At 43.1% G+C, this 16,598-nt stretch overlaps 1 protein-coding gene across 1 annotated transcript in view; it reads right to left on the bottom strand.

Annotated features, from left to right (window-relative positions):
* Positions 1-1,157: 1,157 nt before the first annotated feature.
* Positions 1,158-16,598, bottom strand: part of DLG1 (discs large MAGUK scaffold protein 1) — a gene marked incomplete at its 5' end in the record, with an annotated part of 351,805 nt that continues 336,364 nt past the window's right edge. Inside the window, 2 exon segments of the mRNA XM_034780811.1 lie at positions 1,158-2,757; positions 8,594-8,685. Of these exon segments, the coding sequence (XP_034636702.1) occupies positions 2,651-2,757; positions 8,594-8,685 (199 nt within the window).

Below are 16,598 nucleotides of genomic sequence, written 5' to 3'. Positions count from 1 at the left end.
TGGAGGGCAACAAAAATGATTAGGGGGCTGGAGCACATGACTTATGAGGAGAGGCTGAGGGAACTGGGATTATTTAGTCTGCAGAAGAGAAGAATGAGGGGGGATTTGATAGCTGCTTTCAACTACCTGAAAGGGGCTTCCAAAGAGGATGGATCTAGACTGGTCTCAGTGGTACCTGATGACAGAACAAGGAGTAATTGTTTCACTAGGAGCATGGTGAAGCACTGGAATGGGTTACCTAGGGAGGTGGTGGAATCTCCTTCCTTAGAAGTTTTTAAGGTCAGGCTGGACAAAGCCCTGGCTGGGATGATTTAGTTGGGAATTGGTCCTGCTTTGAGCAGGGGGTTGGACTAGATGACCTCCTGAGGTCCCTTCCAACCCTGATATTCTATAATTCTATGAAGAGAGCCCATGCCACTCCTGTTGGGTAAAAAAGCAGCAGAAAAAACATTAAAAAAAACAATAAGGAAAAGGCAATAAGAGACAAAAGCTTTTTTCTTTTGTAAGAAAAACAAAATCTAAAAGCCTCACTAAAGTGACACCTCCAAAAGTGACTAGTAATTTTTTTTGGGGGGAGGAGGGGGCTCAGCTTTTAGGTAACCAAACTGAGATATCTTAAAGTAGCTTGATTTTCAGAAATTACTGAGCATCTAAATTAACATCCTTTTAACGCGTTTCAAGTTGTGTACCCAAAATCACTTGTCATTTCTTAAAATTTAGGCCACTGGTGCTTTCAGAGCTTTAGATAGAAGTCTTTACTTTTGATTCATGCTAGTTAGTATCTGATGACAATCTCAGAACACTTTATAATTCCAGCTATAGGCAGAGAAACCCATAAAAATACAGCCAAGATGGATTTTTTCACAATCACTGCACAGTAGGCTGTACATTGACAGGATTCCCAAATCTACCAATATTCTGCAGTACTTTGTTCTCTCACACATGCTTATTACTTTTAACTCCTTGCCCCAAGATCTAACCTGCATTTACTTTAACTACACTGAACTTTTTTGGCCCACATACTAGTTTTTCAATGTTCCTCTATCACATCGTTGCTCATTATTTACTGTTCCTGCCAATTTATTGTTTGCAAACTTAATTTCTTACTCCTACATCACCTGTATTTTAGATTATCTAATTAAAGACACACAAAAATATGTTGTACAATAAACTTTATTAGCTGTTCTCCTCTTTCTGACAAATGGAATGAATAATGTTAGTTCTATATTTTGCAGAAATGTATTTATAATTGCTCAGATCAGAGGCCTGTGTCTCTCCAGTGCAGAGCCACCATGGAAGATATGACACAGATATAGTCTGAGATGTACATAAAAACTAACTGTTGACTCTGAAATCTCCCATTGGTTAAAACATGCACATCACATGGAAAAGAAAAAAACCCAAACCCAAACATCTGAAATTGTTTGTAGAAAAGAGGAGAACTTGCCCATATTTTTTTCTTGTAGCTAATATCCCCCAGATGTTTTACCCAGCCACCATACCCCATTTCATTTCACATGATTAAGGAAGATAAATTCTAATTTATATTTATTCTCAAAACAAAAACAAAAAAAAGAAAAGTTAGGAGTAGGTGGGAACAGAAAAAAAAATATATTTTATATATATGTGTGCGCAACTATGTAAAGAAAATAATTCCCATAGTTACAGAGTTTATAGTTAAAGAAAGTTTTATAACAAAATAGGCAATTATTGTGGGTAAAATATTCATTAAAATCTGACACCTCTAAGGAGACGCACAATTTTAAACTACAAATCTGACTCTCTTCTTATCGCCTTAATGATCATCCATCACTGCAAGTGTTTTCTGTTTTGCTGCCAATGAAAATTTGCTATTCATTTGTAAAATACAAGCTTCCCTAGCACCTAAACATGTTTTCGATTCAGAAAAGAGTGATGACCATGATCTATAAACAACTTTTGTAAGACACTGTAAATAGTGTTGCATGGGTAAGATTAAAAATATTAAATATCTTTATCCCTAGCAACTGTATATGCAAAAATGAATAAAAATAGACTATAAGACTATCATTATGAAATTTTGAAAATGAATATCCCTTGTGAATTAATGGAAGTTAATGAATACATTAATTTGGAAATTAAAAAAAAGTTACATTAACTGCCTATAAAGAAAAATATTTGCTGTGAAAACAGAAAGTCAACCCACAAACTAAAAACTTGAAATTAAATGCTTGGCCAACCCATGCTATTATAATTAAGTGTGCAAAGTTGCTCACGATTTACATCATTGGGTAAGATGACTTTTCTTTCATATGCTATGAAATTTTAAAAGAATGAATATAAATCTTTTCTGAAAATCTCTGAAACTTACTTTCCCTTAAACATTAAGGAATTTTACCATACAATTCCCCAACCCTACCTTAATAGCTGGTCAGGCCATTCGACCTTCATGTTTGAAAAATGTCAAATGAACGCTATCACACAATAATACAAATTATTCAAACTAAGAGAGACACCAAATGTAAAAAATTTTTGGGAACTGCAGAATGTGATGTTTAGTGTGTGACCCACATTGGAAAGAGCTAGCGGCAGGCTCCACTGAAAAGGGTTACAAGTTGTCAATGAGTAGGTAATGTCAGTTAGAAAATGAAAACCAAAAATCTTTCAATTTTCATAATTTTTCCTTTGCTGGTACCCAGATGTAAGGCCCAGACTGTTCTTCTATGATCTGCTTCACCTGGTTGTATATCTCTTCCAGTGTGTCTCCTTGGACAATAGCTGCAAAACATAGTATTACAGTCAGCAAGCGTTTTTACTAACTTTCACCTTTTGTGCAGAAATTCTCAGCCCCCTTCCCAAGGTGGGGATTTAACCAGATTGCAGAAGGAACAGACAACATTGGGATCGTGGTGTATTGTGAGCTAAAGGTGCATGACTGTCTGGGGGTGTAGAGCTTCCCCAAGGCCTTTGAACTGGCCAGTGTACAGAGTATAGAGTCCTGGGGTCAGGAAGGAATTTTCCCACACTGTAGACTGGCATGTGCAGCTGTTTTTTGTTGTTGTTGTTGCCATCCTCAGATACCTCCAAGGGTTGGTTAGGGGTGATTTGTTATTTTTCTGGTTTTCTTTTTTTTGTTTTCTTCTAGACTCAACTTTTGTGTGTAGGTATCCAGGACAGGAGGGTAAAACAGTAGGGCTAGTTAATAATCCTAATCCAGACAAATAAATCATTGAGATTTGTAGCAAGTGAAATGGTGGTGTGGGCTTCCATGTAATGTAGATTGAGGAACTGGTCATCTGGATCACGAACCAGGACATGAAAAATAGGTCATCTGGTGGATTCTGGTTGTTAGCAGTGTCCATGATTTGGGATGGAAGGAAGGGGCTAACATATGCATTTCTCTAATCCTCTACATCTGATGTTTGCTTTAAAAACAGTTAATAAAGTTCATACAGATTGTATATATTATCAATGAGGCTAGAGAAGCACTATAAATGAACGGAGGTGGGTGTGTTCTGACCCAAATCAGATTAAAGTATGGTCTGATTTGATTCAGGACTAGGGTTCTTGCAACGCTTTGGATCCAAATGACAGAAATCTTGATTGCAGCTTCATCTTAACTGGGGTCTTCACCTCCCGGCTGAGAACCAACTTAATAGAGTTCAACAGGAAAAAATGTATAATGCTGCTGTTTGGGCCAGGACACTGTATTCCTTTGTTTGTGTTAATATACACAACACTAGTACTATTACTGAATCCTCATTACATGTTAATAATTGCCTCTTATTCCGCTTCCTAACTCCTAAAACATTTTAAATCTTTGACAGCATTTTACTTTACATTCAATGGTAACGAAGCTTCCTTAATGGTTGCTCTAATTCAATTTACCTGTCAAACCTCTTAGAAGATTCTTATTCATTTTACAATTAGAAATGTATGCCTTCTTTGTAAGCACACATATACGCATGCTACATCATACCACTACCAAACACAAAAATATATCAATCCTTATTTCTGTTACTTGGCAATTTTTTTTTTTTATCAATAGTCATTATTCAGAGCATCCCCTGTCGATATGATGTTATAGGAACCACAGTAGTTTAAAATTCTGATACTTGGATGATCATGTACACTATACATTGTACACACTAAGTAGTATAAATTAGATAAAGGTGAATTACAGGAGCCTCTACTAGCTACCGGTATAATTATCAATACTGCAATAGTGCCCAAAAGTACCAATCAGAATCTATTATGCTAGGCAATGAACAAATGCATAGGAATACATGGTCCCACCCCAAAGAGTGGTATTACACATTCTTTCTGATGATGTCTGTTATGTGAGTTCTCAATCTAGGGGTTCAGACATAGTACAAAGTTATAGAAAAGACTCACTAGATTATGAATTCCTCCCTCAGCCAATATGGGAGGTTGGATTCTGGATTCTATTTTTAGGTTGTTTAACACCACTTTGTATTATAAAATATTCTTGGGATTTTTTTTTGAGAAATTCTAAAATCTCCACCATTTGCAGCAGGTCTTTGATATCTGGCAAGGGGAAAGCCCTCAGGCTAGAGAAGTACCTTTTCTTTGCTCCATGAAATTCCATTCAGGGTTAGCTGAGTGTTTGACCAACATGGCAAACTAATAACTGAACACATACATTCTAAAAAGCCAGGCCCGCACCACTGCCAAAGCCGCAGCTCCTACACTCCTGCATCCTGGCACATGGCACCAGTGTTTCATCCTTCACCTCTGAGGGCAGCACATGGGGGCAGGGCAGCAGCAAGAGTTCACCTAAATCCCAGGGGGAAGGTGGGAAACAGTCAGACTGGGCCTCCCTCATAAACCTCCAGCATCCCATCTACTGACCAGGAGTTACTGAATTTAAACATTTTAAAATCTGCAAGATTGGATAACTTCCTCCCGTGAATATTAAAAGAATTGACAGAGGAATTCTCTGAATGATTAATGTTGATTTTTAACAAATCTTGGAACAATGGGAAGATACAAAGGATTGGAAAAAAGCTCTAATGTTCTGCAGCCCCTAGGTGTGAGCTGGAATTGGGGGGTCTTGCCCCCCTATGTGTGAGGCAGGCTCTGGGTGGGGTGCCCTACCCCTCTAAATGGGAGCCAGGATTGGTGGAAGGGTGGGAACTGAACTATGGTCTCCCACATCCCAGGCAAGTGTGCTAACCACTAGGCTAAACTTTATCAGTTGGGTTGTGGTGGCAGCAGCACCACCACCACTTCTATCTCCTTCTCCATTTTAAATGGGATCCAGTCCACTAGGTGGCCCCTGAGCACGCCTACTGGATTAGGCCCTGCATGTGATCCAGGTGGCTGAATGCCTATCTTTCCCTGGTTTCTGAATCTTTCTGGGGCTTAGGCGGGAGAAAGGTGTCTGCGTAGAGGGAGGCAGCAGAGACAGAAAAATAAGCACCTAGGGGAATTTTTACCCTGAAAATTTAGGTGCTGAGTGAATTTAGGAGCCTACTGAGTTCAGCAAAGGAGTTTTGTGGATTACAATGGAGCCAAAACTGGGACTTAGGCACCTAAGTATCTTTATGGATCTGGACCTAAATGACTTGCCCAAGATCACATAAGAATTCTGTGGTAGAGCGAGGACTTGAACTGTCTCCCAAGCCCCAGATCCTAACCACTGGACCATCCTTCCTCTCATGGCCACATCCCTCCCTTCAAAATATGTCCCCACTGTCTCCATGCTAGTCCCTGTACTGTTCCTGCATCTTCTCCCCAGCTCCTCAACATGTTGGTCCTTTGCTGAAGCTTGCCTCTCTATAGGGAGGATTGTTGAGAAGAGGCAATCAGGCTGTGCTGGACAGGTAGACAGGAGACAAGGCAGAGGCAGTGAAGAGCCCAACATGCAGCCAGTGTGTTTTGTGGCCAGGGCAATCATTGCCAAAGAGCCCCAGGGGTTGAAGAAGAGCTGGGCTATTGCAGATGGGAGTGCTGAGAAATTATTTTTTTTAAACCAAGGGAATTAAACGTCCCAAAACTTTAAAGTTGTCCAGTGCTGCCTTGTGCCCTTTTAGAATGTGGAGAGTGGCTAAACATATACCTCTGAAAACTAGGAAAGAGTTAAGGTAATACAAACTTAAAACTTCTGAAAACTAGGAATACAGAATTAAGATATATGCCAACTTAACCTCTTTGAGTGATGCCCCAGCTCAGCTATAACACACATGCTAGCATTCTAAAAAGCAACAGAGGGTCCTGTGGCACCTTTAAGACTAACAGAAGTATTGGGAGCATAAGCTTTCATGGGTAAGAACCTCACTTCTTCAGATGCAAGTAATGGAAATCTCCAGAGGCAGGTATAAATCAGTATGGAGATAACGAGGTTAGTTCAATCAGGGAGGTTGAGGTGCTCTGCTAGCAGTTGAGGTGTGAACACCAAGGGAGGAGAAACTGCTTCTGTAGTTGGATAGCCATTCACAGTCTTTGTTTAATCCTGATCTGATGGTGTCAAATTTGCAAATGAACTGGAGCTCAGCAGTTTCTCTTTGGAGTCTGGTCCTGAAGTTTTTTTGCTGTAAGATGGCTACCCTTACACATCTGCTATTGTGTGACCAGGGAGGTTGAAGTGTTCTCCTACAGGTTTTTGTATATTGCCATTTCTGATATCTGACTTGTGTCCAGTGATCTACAACCCATCCTGGACAATGATCCCTCACTTTCACAGACCTTGGGAGGCAGGCCAGTCCTCGCCCACAGACAACCTGTCAACCTTAAGCATATTCTCACCAGCAACCACGCACCGCACCATAACAACTCTAACTCAGGAACCAACCCATGCAACAAACCTCGATGCCAACTCTGCCCACATATCTACACCAGCAACACCATCACAGGACCTAACCAGATCAGCTACAACATCACCGGCTCATTCACCTGCACGTCCACCAATGTTATATATGCCATCATATGCCAGCAATGCCCCTCTGCTATGTACATTGGCCAAACTGGACAGTCACTACGCAAGAGGATAAATGGACACAAGTCAGATATCAGGAATGGCAATATACAAAAACCTGTAGGAGAACACTTCAACCTCCCTGGCCACACAATAGCAGATGTAAGGGTAGCCATCTTACAGCAAAAAAACTTCAGGACCAGACTCCAAAGAGAAACTGTTGAGCTCCAGTTCATTTGCAAATTTGACACCATCAGATCAGGATTAAACAAAGACTGTGAATGGCTATCCAACTACAGAAGCAGTTTCTCCTCCCTTGGTGTTCACACCTCAACTGCTAGCAGAGCACCTCACCCTCCCTGATTGAACTAACCTCGTTATCTCCGTACTGATTTATACCTGCCTCTGGAGATTTCCATTACTTGCATCTGAAGAAGTGAGGTTCTTACCCATGAAAGCTTATGCTCCCAATACTTCTGTTAGTCTTAAAGGTGCCACAGGACCCTCTGTTGCTTTTTACAGATTCAGACTAACACGGCTACCCCTCTGATACATGCTAGCATTCTGTGTTTTCAGATAGTGCAGAGCACTCACGGAATAGGGCACATGATCACTGTGGGGCAGTGTCTAACACTTTCTCTTTACTGACACAAATCTTTTGACTTACGTTTAGGTAAGCTGTACTGAACAGAAGCTATCTACTCTTGACTTAGGCTCAAATAGAACCTACTCCATAGAAACAACCCCCACTTGCTAAATTTTACAACCCCTTAATTCGCTTTTACCAAGCCCCCTTCATCCTTATGCACAGGATTCCATTTAACACTAAACTTTCATTAAATCCACAGACCACTCTTATATCCCACCTCACTGCTGATAATCCCTATAGCAAGAAGACCCCTGTGCACTGCTACTGACACAACCTAGAGAACTAGGCAGTGAAATGAGGCATAATGGATCCCTCAAGGTACACATGCAGCAATTTTTTTTGATCACACACAGGGGAGGGGGCATGGAGAAGGGCAAGGCTGCCCCAGACCACCTCATGTCACAATCACAGCTCTGCCAAGCTGTTCCAGCTAATCCCTCTACCATTCTATACAGCTAAATCTATCAGTGAACATAGCTGGAGTGTATGTAGATAATCTCCAATGGCTAGAGCCAGCTCCATGGGGGCAGAGTTAGGGCTGTCTTAGTGTGTAACTTAACTCTGTATTTCCTTTTTCCTCAGAAGTTTAAATTTGAGTGACTGTAACTCTTAATTTCCTGGTTTTCAGAGGTTTAGCCACCCTTCACATTCTGGAAAGGCATGAGACATCAGTTGGTGACCTTTATGTTAAAAGTTTCCAGGCTTTTAATATATAAATAAGACTAACGTTTCTAGTTTAAACAGCTAGCAAAAAGCAAAAAGTTCTCATGCTCTAAAGCATAAACTGGCGCCAGCTGAAGTAAAGAAGAAATTTTGTCTCAACGTTAAACAATGAATTGATACAAATATTTAATAAATAGTTGCAGTGCATTATGGTGGTTTAACATGTTCTAAAACATTCATCATAGGCCAGTATTGGAGACAAGATATATAACTGAAGTATATGGGCTAGGTCAGGTGAGACAATTCTTATGCTCCAGACAACACAGTTCCACTCTTTGAAGGGAACTGTAATGAGGGATACAAACCTGTGAAATGTTCAGTAAATTCTTGCTCCAGTTTCATGGCTCTCTCAAAGGTCTTCCTGGCTTGCTCCTCTGTTAAACGTTTGTTCATTTCCCTGAGATGAAATACATTATAAAATAATAAGCAGTTACCAAATACTGCTGATTCTTTTGAAATAAGGTTATTAAACTGCCCTCTGAATACAAATCCTAGAAAAAAACTAGCTCCATCCTGTTCCTGAATCTGCGATTTATTAAACTCTTGAAGGGAGACTTAATATAAAGGAAGACAATGGGAGTCCTGTAGACTGGCTTTCCATTTCTTGGAATCTGGAAAAGACACCTAGGTTAACACTGAAACCCACTAAGCAACCTCAATATAAAATTAGAGGTTACCTGCCTGTAACTGAAAGTTCTTCGAGATGCATGGCCCTTGTCTGTATTCCACACGTGAGTAATGCATTCACACCATGCATCTTCAGTCTGGAAATTCTAACAAGCAATGTCCATTTTGCATATATGTGCAGTAGCTTGCTTCATGCTCCAGACAGAGGCATAAAGCATGATGCCAAAGGTTCAAATGGAGGTCTGGTGAACATTGACAGGACAAGATAGAAGACCCATTGAGGTACAGGCTTGAGAATTGGTGGAAAGGTCCTGATTAGGCCCTTCATTAATCTAACCGTTGTAGGGTGAATGAGTGAAAATGGAGCATCTGTCTACTGGAGGAAGAAAGGCACTGACTGTTTCAAGATGGACCTGTAGTGAGCTAATGAAGAGACCAGAGTTTTTTTAATAACAGGAGATAATCTAAAATGACTGGATATCAGCAGTTTGAGGAAGACTGATTATGTGGAGTCCAAGTAGAAAAATGTTTCCATTTAGTTTGGTAGCAGCTCCTAGTTCAAGCCCTTTTTTAACTTGGCTTCCTATGAACTCAGTTCGACTCCAGGCTTCGTCACTCAGGTATTTTTATTTGGCATACAGCAATGCTATGCTGAGTTGATCAGACTCAGGGGGGGATGGATGCAGGGTACATCACAGCTCTAAAGTTACACAGAAACCCTCTCCTTTTATATACATTATATTTCTCATTGGATTTACTATACACTGCATTACCCATTTTTGGATTGGATTGGTTACTTTGCAGGAACCAATTCCTGTGCAGCATGCACAGTCCATGCACTGTCCATACTTCAACTTCCTTTTTACCTCATCTTTACATTCCTAATGTATTTTGTCCCTTGTTATCAAGTTCATAGTAAATAGTTCCTTGGGTGTTCTCCCTCTTATCTTAGTTGGCTCAGACATTTTGTCTTCTTAATCTAGTGACCTATCTTATTTAGCGCAAACATTTTGTTTTCAGCTTGATGATTCATTTACATCCCTAATTCTATCTTCAAAAAAATGAGGCCACTCTCTATGTGTTAATTACTCACATTGGGCCAGGCCTCAGCTACATTCCCCTGCTTCTTTCTTTTTATATTAGCATTTGTTTTATTTGCATTATTATATATATATTTTAAAGCTTATTACCCAGCAGCACATTTCCAAGGACCACTGTGGCAGCTATTATTTGAACCACCATTCATATTAAGCTTAAAGTACAAAGCAGGAGGTGCAAACTCCCCTCCTCTGGTACAGCCCACCACAGTGTTTTCACTGCCTGAACAATATTATTTCCAAGTGCTTGTTGCTTGGCTATTAGTTGGGCAATAGGCACCAATTGCTCAAGTTTCCTTTGCACCAAATTAGTGGTTGTAGTAGGAAGAGGGCCTGAAACATAAACTTATGTATCAGAGGCCTGAGGTCTGGGCTAAAGTAGTCAAAATTTTGCTGATATAAAGCAAAGTTAAGTTGTGAGCAAGAGGCAGGCCCTGCTCACAGAATCTGGCAAGAAAAGGACTGATATTGCAGAAACACACATTCCTAAGTAGTGCTAGGCTCAAGAATATATATGCAAACATATTCCAGAAAGGTGGTACCAGAACCCCTCGATACCAAACACATTCCCCAAAGATAATAGGAACATGCTGACCCATCTTAAAGATAAGGTCAGGATGACAGCATGATGAATAGAGACGATTTGATTGAATCAACAAGTACAAGGCAATGGGTGGCCCCCTAATATGTCAGAGGGCAGTGCCCTGATACTTCAGAGGGTGGCACCCTAATACGCCAGAGGCAATACGTAACTTGTTTGTATTGGTGTATAAAGATGTATCTCAGAGGGAGTGTCTTTGGCCAGCTGAGCGGGAAATGGAAAGTCCCGCCATTCAGTGAGCTGCATCCATTGTCACAGGCATACATGTGCTAGTATAACTGTAGACATTGATCCACGGAGATAGGACCATGCTTCGTTGTCAATAAACCTGGCTAGCTGCCTTCGAGCCTTAATGGATCTTCTGGTCATTGGGCGGTTTGCTTGATGTCTGCTCTGCCAACTGTCTGCGCAGAGCTGGGACGGCATACGGAGGGAACATACACATATCCAAACATCTAACAACAGTGGTGCTAATGAACAAGGGAAGTACACGTGAAAAGAGATTGGTCACCAGTGACTCCCAGTCACGTTCTCCTTCATCTGCACAGTAGGCCATAGGGCATGGATCCCCATCTGAGCCAGAGAAGTGAGGTTTAGACAAAACCCATCCAGCCTCCCCACGCATGGTGCTGTCCCCACTGAAAAGCTGTGGTATCCCAGAGAACATACTGTGTACCAGAGCCGTACCACCTCCTTCACTCTCTTTTTAATGACTAGTCAGGTGCAACCTCCCTCGCTTGTAGTCAGGCTTATTTAGGCTGATCACTCAAAGAACCATCTATGCCTGATTCATTTACAGCAGGCTGTGTTTATTTCATCTCCTTATGTTGCCATTTGTATACTGCAATAGTGCTGTTTATAGGTCCCATTATCTATTGCACACTGTTAACATATACTAATTCTTTAGGATTCCCTGTCCATCTAGGAACAGCGATTATAATTGGCACACTTGAATTACTAATTTTATGTGGTGCCCAAGGTCAAGGACCTTTTAGCCTTGCAAATTTTCTTTCCCAATATTATGAATTTCTTTTTCTACTAGTGTGGTCCAGATAAGTTTGCTGTTTAACAACCCTGATTACTCCGCTTGCTTTATCTTTTCTATTTCTTGCATTAAATGCATAACAAGCATCAGACCCATGCCCCCTTGACCCTGCTGGGCATGCTCCAACTGCTGCTGCAGTATAAAAGGGAGCAGCCTAGCTCAGTCTGGGCTGACTGCGGAGGAGGAAGGACGCACCTCGCTAGCTCCAGCTGAGGAGCAGCCAGGTACCCTGACTGAGGGAGCAGGAGATGCTGAGGCTCAAGCACCCGTGGATGCTCTAGGGAGATTGCAGCTGGCACCTGAGGCACCCCAAGACCCCTGACTTCAGCTACAGGAGTCACAGTAGGAAGTAGCCCAGGAGGGACTAGCCAGTGTCCCGGTAACAGTCAGTGTGTTGCGGGTGGATTCCCTGCCGAGTTAGTGGCGAACCGCTTCGACACTACCAGGGCCCTGGGCTGGGACCCAGTACAGCAGGGAGGGCCTGGGTCCCCCAATGTGGCCGCCCCTTCCTTTTGGGGGGTGTCCCATCAAACCCCGCTGCTATGGACTCTGGGCATTGGGTCATGCTTCCCTGCCACCAAGGGGCGTCCTATCAACTCTGGCCATTAGGCTTTGCTTCTCTGCCATCAAGGGCAGCCCTATTGATTCTGGCCATTAGGTCACGATTCCCTGCAGTTCAGGGGAGCCCTATTGACTCTGGCCAGTAAGCCGCACTCCCCTGGCTCCCCCAGGGCACCCTACTGACTCCAGCCATTAGACCACACTCCCCTGCAGATGAGGGGAGCCCTACTGGTGCCAGCCATTGGACCACACAGCCCTGAAGCTGAGTCCAGCCATATTGACTTAACCACGGGGCTACCACAACCTCACCCCCCGTTCCATGTGACGGGGCAGGAGGTACTGGTCCCAAAACAGAGACCCAAACTCCAGTGCCTCCCATGGGAGGTTGCCACAGTGTCCTTTCTGGCTTTATACTTTTTGTGGAGCCCTTTTTAGAAAACATTTTGTGGTAGATCACCATATTTGGTATCAGGCAGGAATTTTCCCCTGGGTCAGACTGGCAGAGACTCTGGGGGTTTTTCACCTTCCTCTGCAGCATGGGGACAGGTCACTTGCAGGTTTAAACTAGTGTAAATGGTGGATTCTCTGTAACTTGAAGTCTTTAAATCATGATTTGAGCACTTCAGTAACTCAGCCAGAGATTATTGGTCTATTACAGGTGTGGGTGGGTGAGGTTCTGTGGCCTGCAATGTGCAGGAGGTCAGACTACATGATCATGATGGTCCCGTCTGACCTTAAAATTATGAGTTTGGAGGTGCTTACTTTGGGCTGGGGCAGGGTGTGAAAAATTGTTGTTCTTAACCGCTGAGGATAGGACAAGATTAAATGGGCTTAAATTGCAACAAGGGAGGTTTAGATTGGACATCAGGAAAAACTTCCTGACTGTCAGGGTGGTTAAGCACAGGAATAAATTGCCTAGGGAAGTTGTGGAAGCTCCATCATTGGAGATTTTTAAGAGCAGGTTAGACAAACACCTGTCAGGGATGGCCTAGATAATACTTAGTCCTGCCATGAGTGCAGGGGACTGGACTAGATGACCTCTCGAGGTCCCTTCCAATCCTATGATTCTATGATTTGTTACTTGCCATTAGAACAGCTGGATTTTATTTACATACATGTTTATTAATTATTCTGAGCCTACTAAAGTACAATTGTTTTGCCTTAGAAAAAAACCCAGACTTGTTTATATGCAACAACATTCAGCACCTTTTAAAAGTGTCTTTTTGGAACATATTAGACCCATAAACTCTCAAACCATACAGTCCCTTCCCCAGATGTCCATTTAAACGCACCCCTTGTAGTTCTTCAACAGCCTCAGATACTACCCCAGTGTCCAAAGACAACACATTTTTCAGAAAGGTAGATTGGTTTTGTTTAATTCCAGATGGTGGTTTGTAGACTTTTTTTTTTGTTTATTTTTATGGTGCAACTGGAGCCTGTTGTACTTCTGTGGTGGTCTTAGGATTGATGAATTACCAACTGGATTGTTTCTAAGCCTTGGGACCAACTCCAGTCCCTTCACATTAGGGCACACAATGTTGTAAGCCACCATCACTTCATGGCTGCAAATTTGTAAGACAAAAAGGGAAGAAAGCATTTCTCGCTTCTTTCCTTACTTACTTAAAGTGAGCTTTGAGTTGGCTTTTTTGAACCCAACCCTGCCCTTTACTTCCCAGGTCTACCAAGCATACAGAGGGACCAAGCTGATTCAACACCAAGCATGAACCATACCACTTTGCCTTTGGGAAAAGGTGGTAGGGAGTTTGATCCTGGATTATTGCCTTTAGATTCCATTTGATGCTTGGTTAGGTCTCCTTTGGCACTGAACTACACCTTGGTCTTCTGTACTTCCACCTCGTCGGTTGACAAACTCTTCTTTCTCTGGTCTTATTACAAGTGGCATTTCCACCTCCCCCTCCCCCAATCTGAACCAGGTGAGTTAAAACTCCCTGAATAAAGATGTTGAGATTTCAAGGGCCAAAATTGGTATCTTCCATCTATCTTTTTTGGGGCTAACATATAAGAGGAATAGAAGCCTCTCCCTTGATATTGAGGTGACACTTGCTCTTTTGTCCCTCTTGAGAGGAGAGAGTCTACCTCCTGCTGAAGAATCAATTCATGAAAGTGGTCCCTCAAGTGGAGTCAGGAATGGGGTTTGTGGGAAGGGAAGGAGAGAAATTTGATGGTGTAACCTGGATGAACAATTTCTAAAACCCAATCACATGTTGTGATAGAGTCCCAATTATGGGCAAAAAGTGAGAGACAGCCCCCAAAGACAAGGAGGGTAGAAGAGGGTGGCTTCAATAACTGTGAGTACTTCTCATCAGAAGCAGCCCTTGGCCTCTGAACCTTTTGTCTTTTACTTGGAGGCTCAACTGGATGCTGGTGGTAGAATGTTTGAGGCGGTGGCAGCCTTGGTCTGTACACCTGTAGTTCGTGTTTTCTCTTCGGGACTGGAGTATAAATTCCCAGGGAGTGGAGGCCCTAGCTAGACTCTTTCAATGAGTGTAGGGCCTGTAGTGGGGTGGTCACCCGCTCCTGCTCTGAGGGGTTTAAAAACAGCCCTTGGAAAGGACGGGGGGGAGGGGGGGTGAGAGAGAACACCCTGGGCTGATTGGGGGAAGTAGCTGCAGCTGGGCCACACCCCAATCAGAGCCCAGCTGGCCCTATAAAGGCCAGGGCAGCCAGAAGCTCAACAGTCTCTCATTGAGTGCAGAGAGAGACGGGCCTGGCTACAGGGAACTAGAGCAGAGTACCTGGGTGGAGCAGGGCTGGGGAAAGGCTGAGGAGCTCCAGCCTGGAAAGTCCCAGGGCTGCGGCCTAGTGTTAAGCCAGGAGGTATTGGGGGTTGCAGAGGGCAGCCCAGAGATAGGCCAAGGCAGCAGGCCCAAACCCAACCTTGCCTGTGATGAGTAGGCTGATACTGCAGTCTGCCCCAGGGAGTGGGGCTAGATGGTGATTGGCAGTAGCCGCACACTGAGGCGAGGTGGGGTTAGTGGGTGGGGGTTCCCCTGGGAGGGGAGACCTAGTGTGTGGGTACTGCCAGGGGGCAGCACCCAGAGCAAGGGGCACCAGGGTCCTGGGAGGGACACGGGGCCCAGAAGTAGAGAGCAAGGCAGATCATCGGCCTGCAGAGGGCGCTCTGGAGGCTGGGTCGAGCTAATTCCCTGAGAGACCAGCAGGAGGCGCCGCAGGGGTGAGTCCGCTCGTGTTACAGGCCTCATTTGTTTTCTTGATAAACAAATTTGACTTGTCAAAAGGTAGGTCCTGTATGATGATCTTGACCTCCCTGGGGAACCCCAAAGGGTGAAGCCAAGATTCACAACTCATAGCTATGCCAGTGGCTAAGCTTTTAACATGTTGTGTCTGCTGCTGCATCAACAACAGCTTGTAAGGATGTTTCTGACACTATCTTGCCTTTCTTGATGAATGATTGAAATCTGATTCCACCCTTTTTGAGACGGCCTTTCCCATTTCCAAGATGCTTGGAGGCAGATCACTACATACAAGTGGATCACAGAGGTCTTAACATCAGGCTACACCATTCACTTTAGGTCTCTCTCTCCTTTCCTGACCCTCTCCAGGGAGCCCTTTCATTAGCTTTTACTGAGACAAGAAATAGACTCATTCCTTTGATTAGGAGTGATAGAGCCAGTCCCAGCTACTCACAAAGGAAAGGGGTTCTATTTGAGGTATTTCCTTGTGCCAAAGAAGGATGGAGGATCTAAGGCTTCTAAACAAATTTGTAAAGTCTCAAAAGTTCAGGATGGAGACTCTGGCAGCCATAATCCTTTCAGTAGAGGTAGGAGATTGTTTTTTGGCCCTCCACCTACAAGATTATATCCACATATGGCTTATATCCATGTAGCCATACACCCACTGATGGAAAAATCAACTCAACATTGGTGCAGGTATTCCTTTTGTTCACCCAACTCTAACAATGACTGTGACAACAGATGCACCCCATTGGGTTGGGGAGCTTACCTCGATACCCTCACAGGTCAGGGTAGATGGTCACCTCAGGAAACCACTCTCCACATGAACCTGTTGGAACTCAGGGAAGTCTGGAATGCTTGTCTTCATTTTCTACCCCTCATCAGGGGAAAATCAATCAGGACTATGATAGACAACGTGGCCTCCATTTTCTAGATCAACAAAAAAGGAGGAGCACAGAGCTCCCTGTGCACAGGAGCAATCAAGTATAGCCCAAAAGATTCAAATTTCAACCATATATCTCAATAGTATCAGGGGGTAGCCGTGTTAGTCTGTATCTACAAAAACAACAAAGAGTCTGGTGGCACCTTAAAGACTAACAGATTTATTTGGGCATAAGCTTTCGTGAGTAAAAACCTCACTTCTTCGGATGCATAGAGTGAAAG

This window comes from Trachemys scripta, chromosome 9 (assembly GCF_013100865.1).
Source record: "Trachemys scripta elegans isolate TJP31775 chromosome 9, CAS_Tse_1.0, whole genome shotgun sequence".
NCBI lineage: Eukaryota > Metazoa > Chordata > Testudines > Emydidae > Trachemys > Trachemys scripta.
The sequence above is the reverse complement of the archived record's forward strand: the minus strand, read 5'-3'. Positions and strand labels throughout refer to the sequence as shown.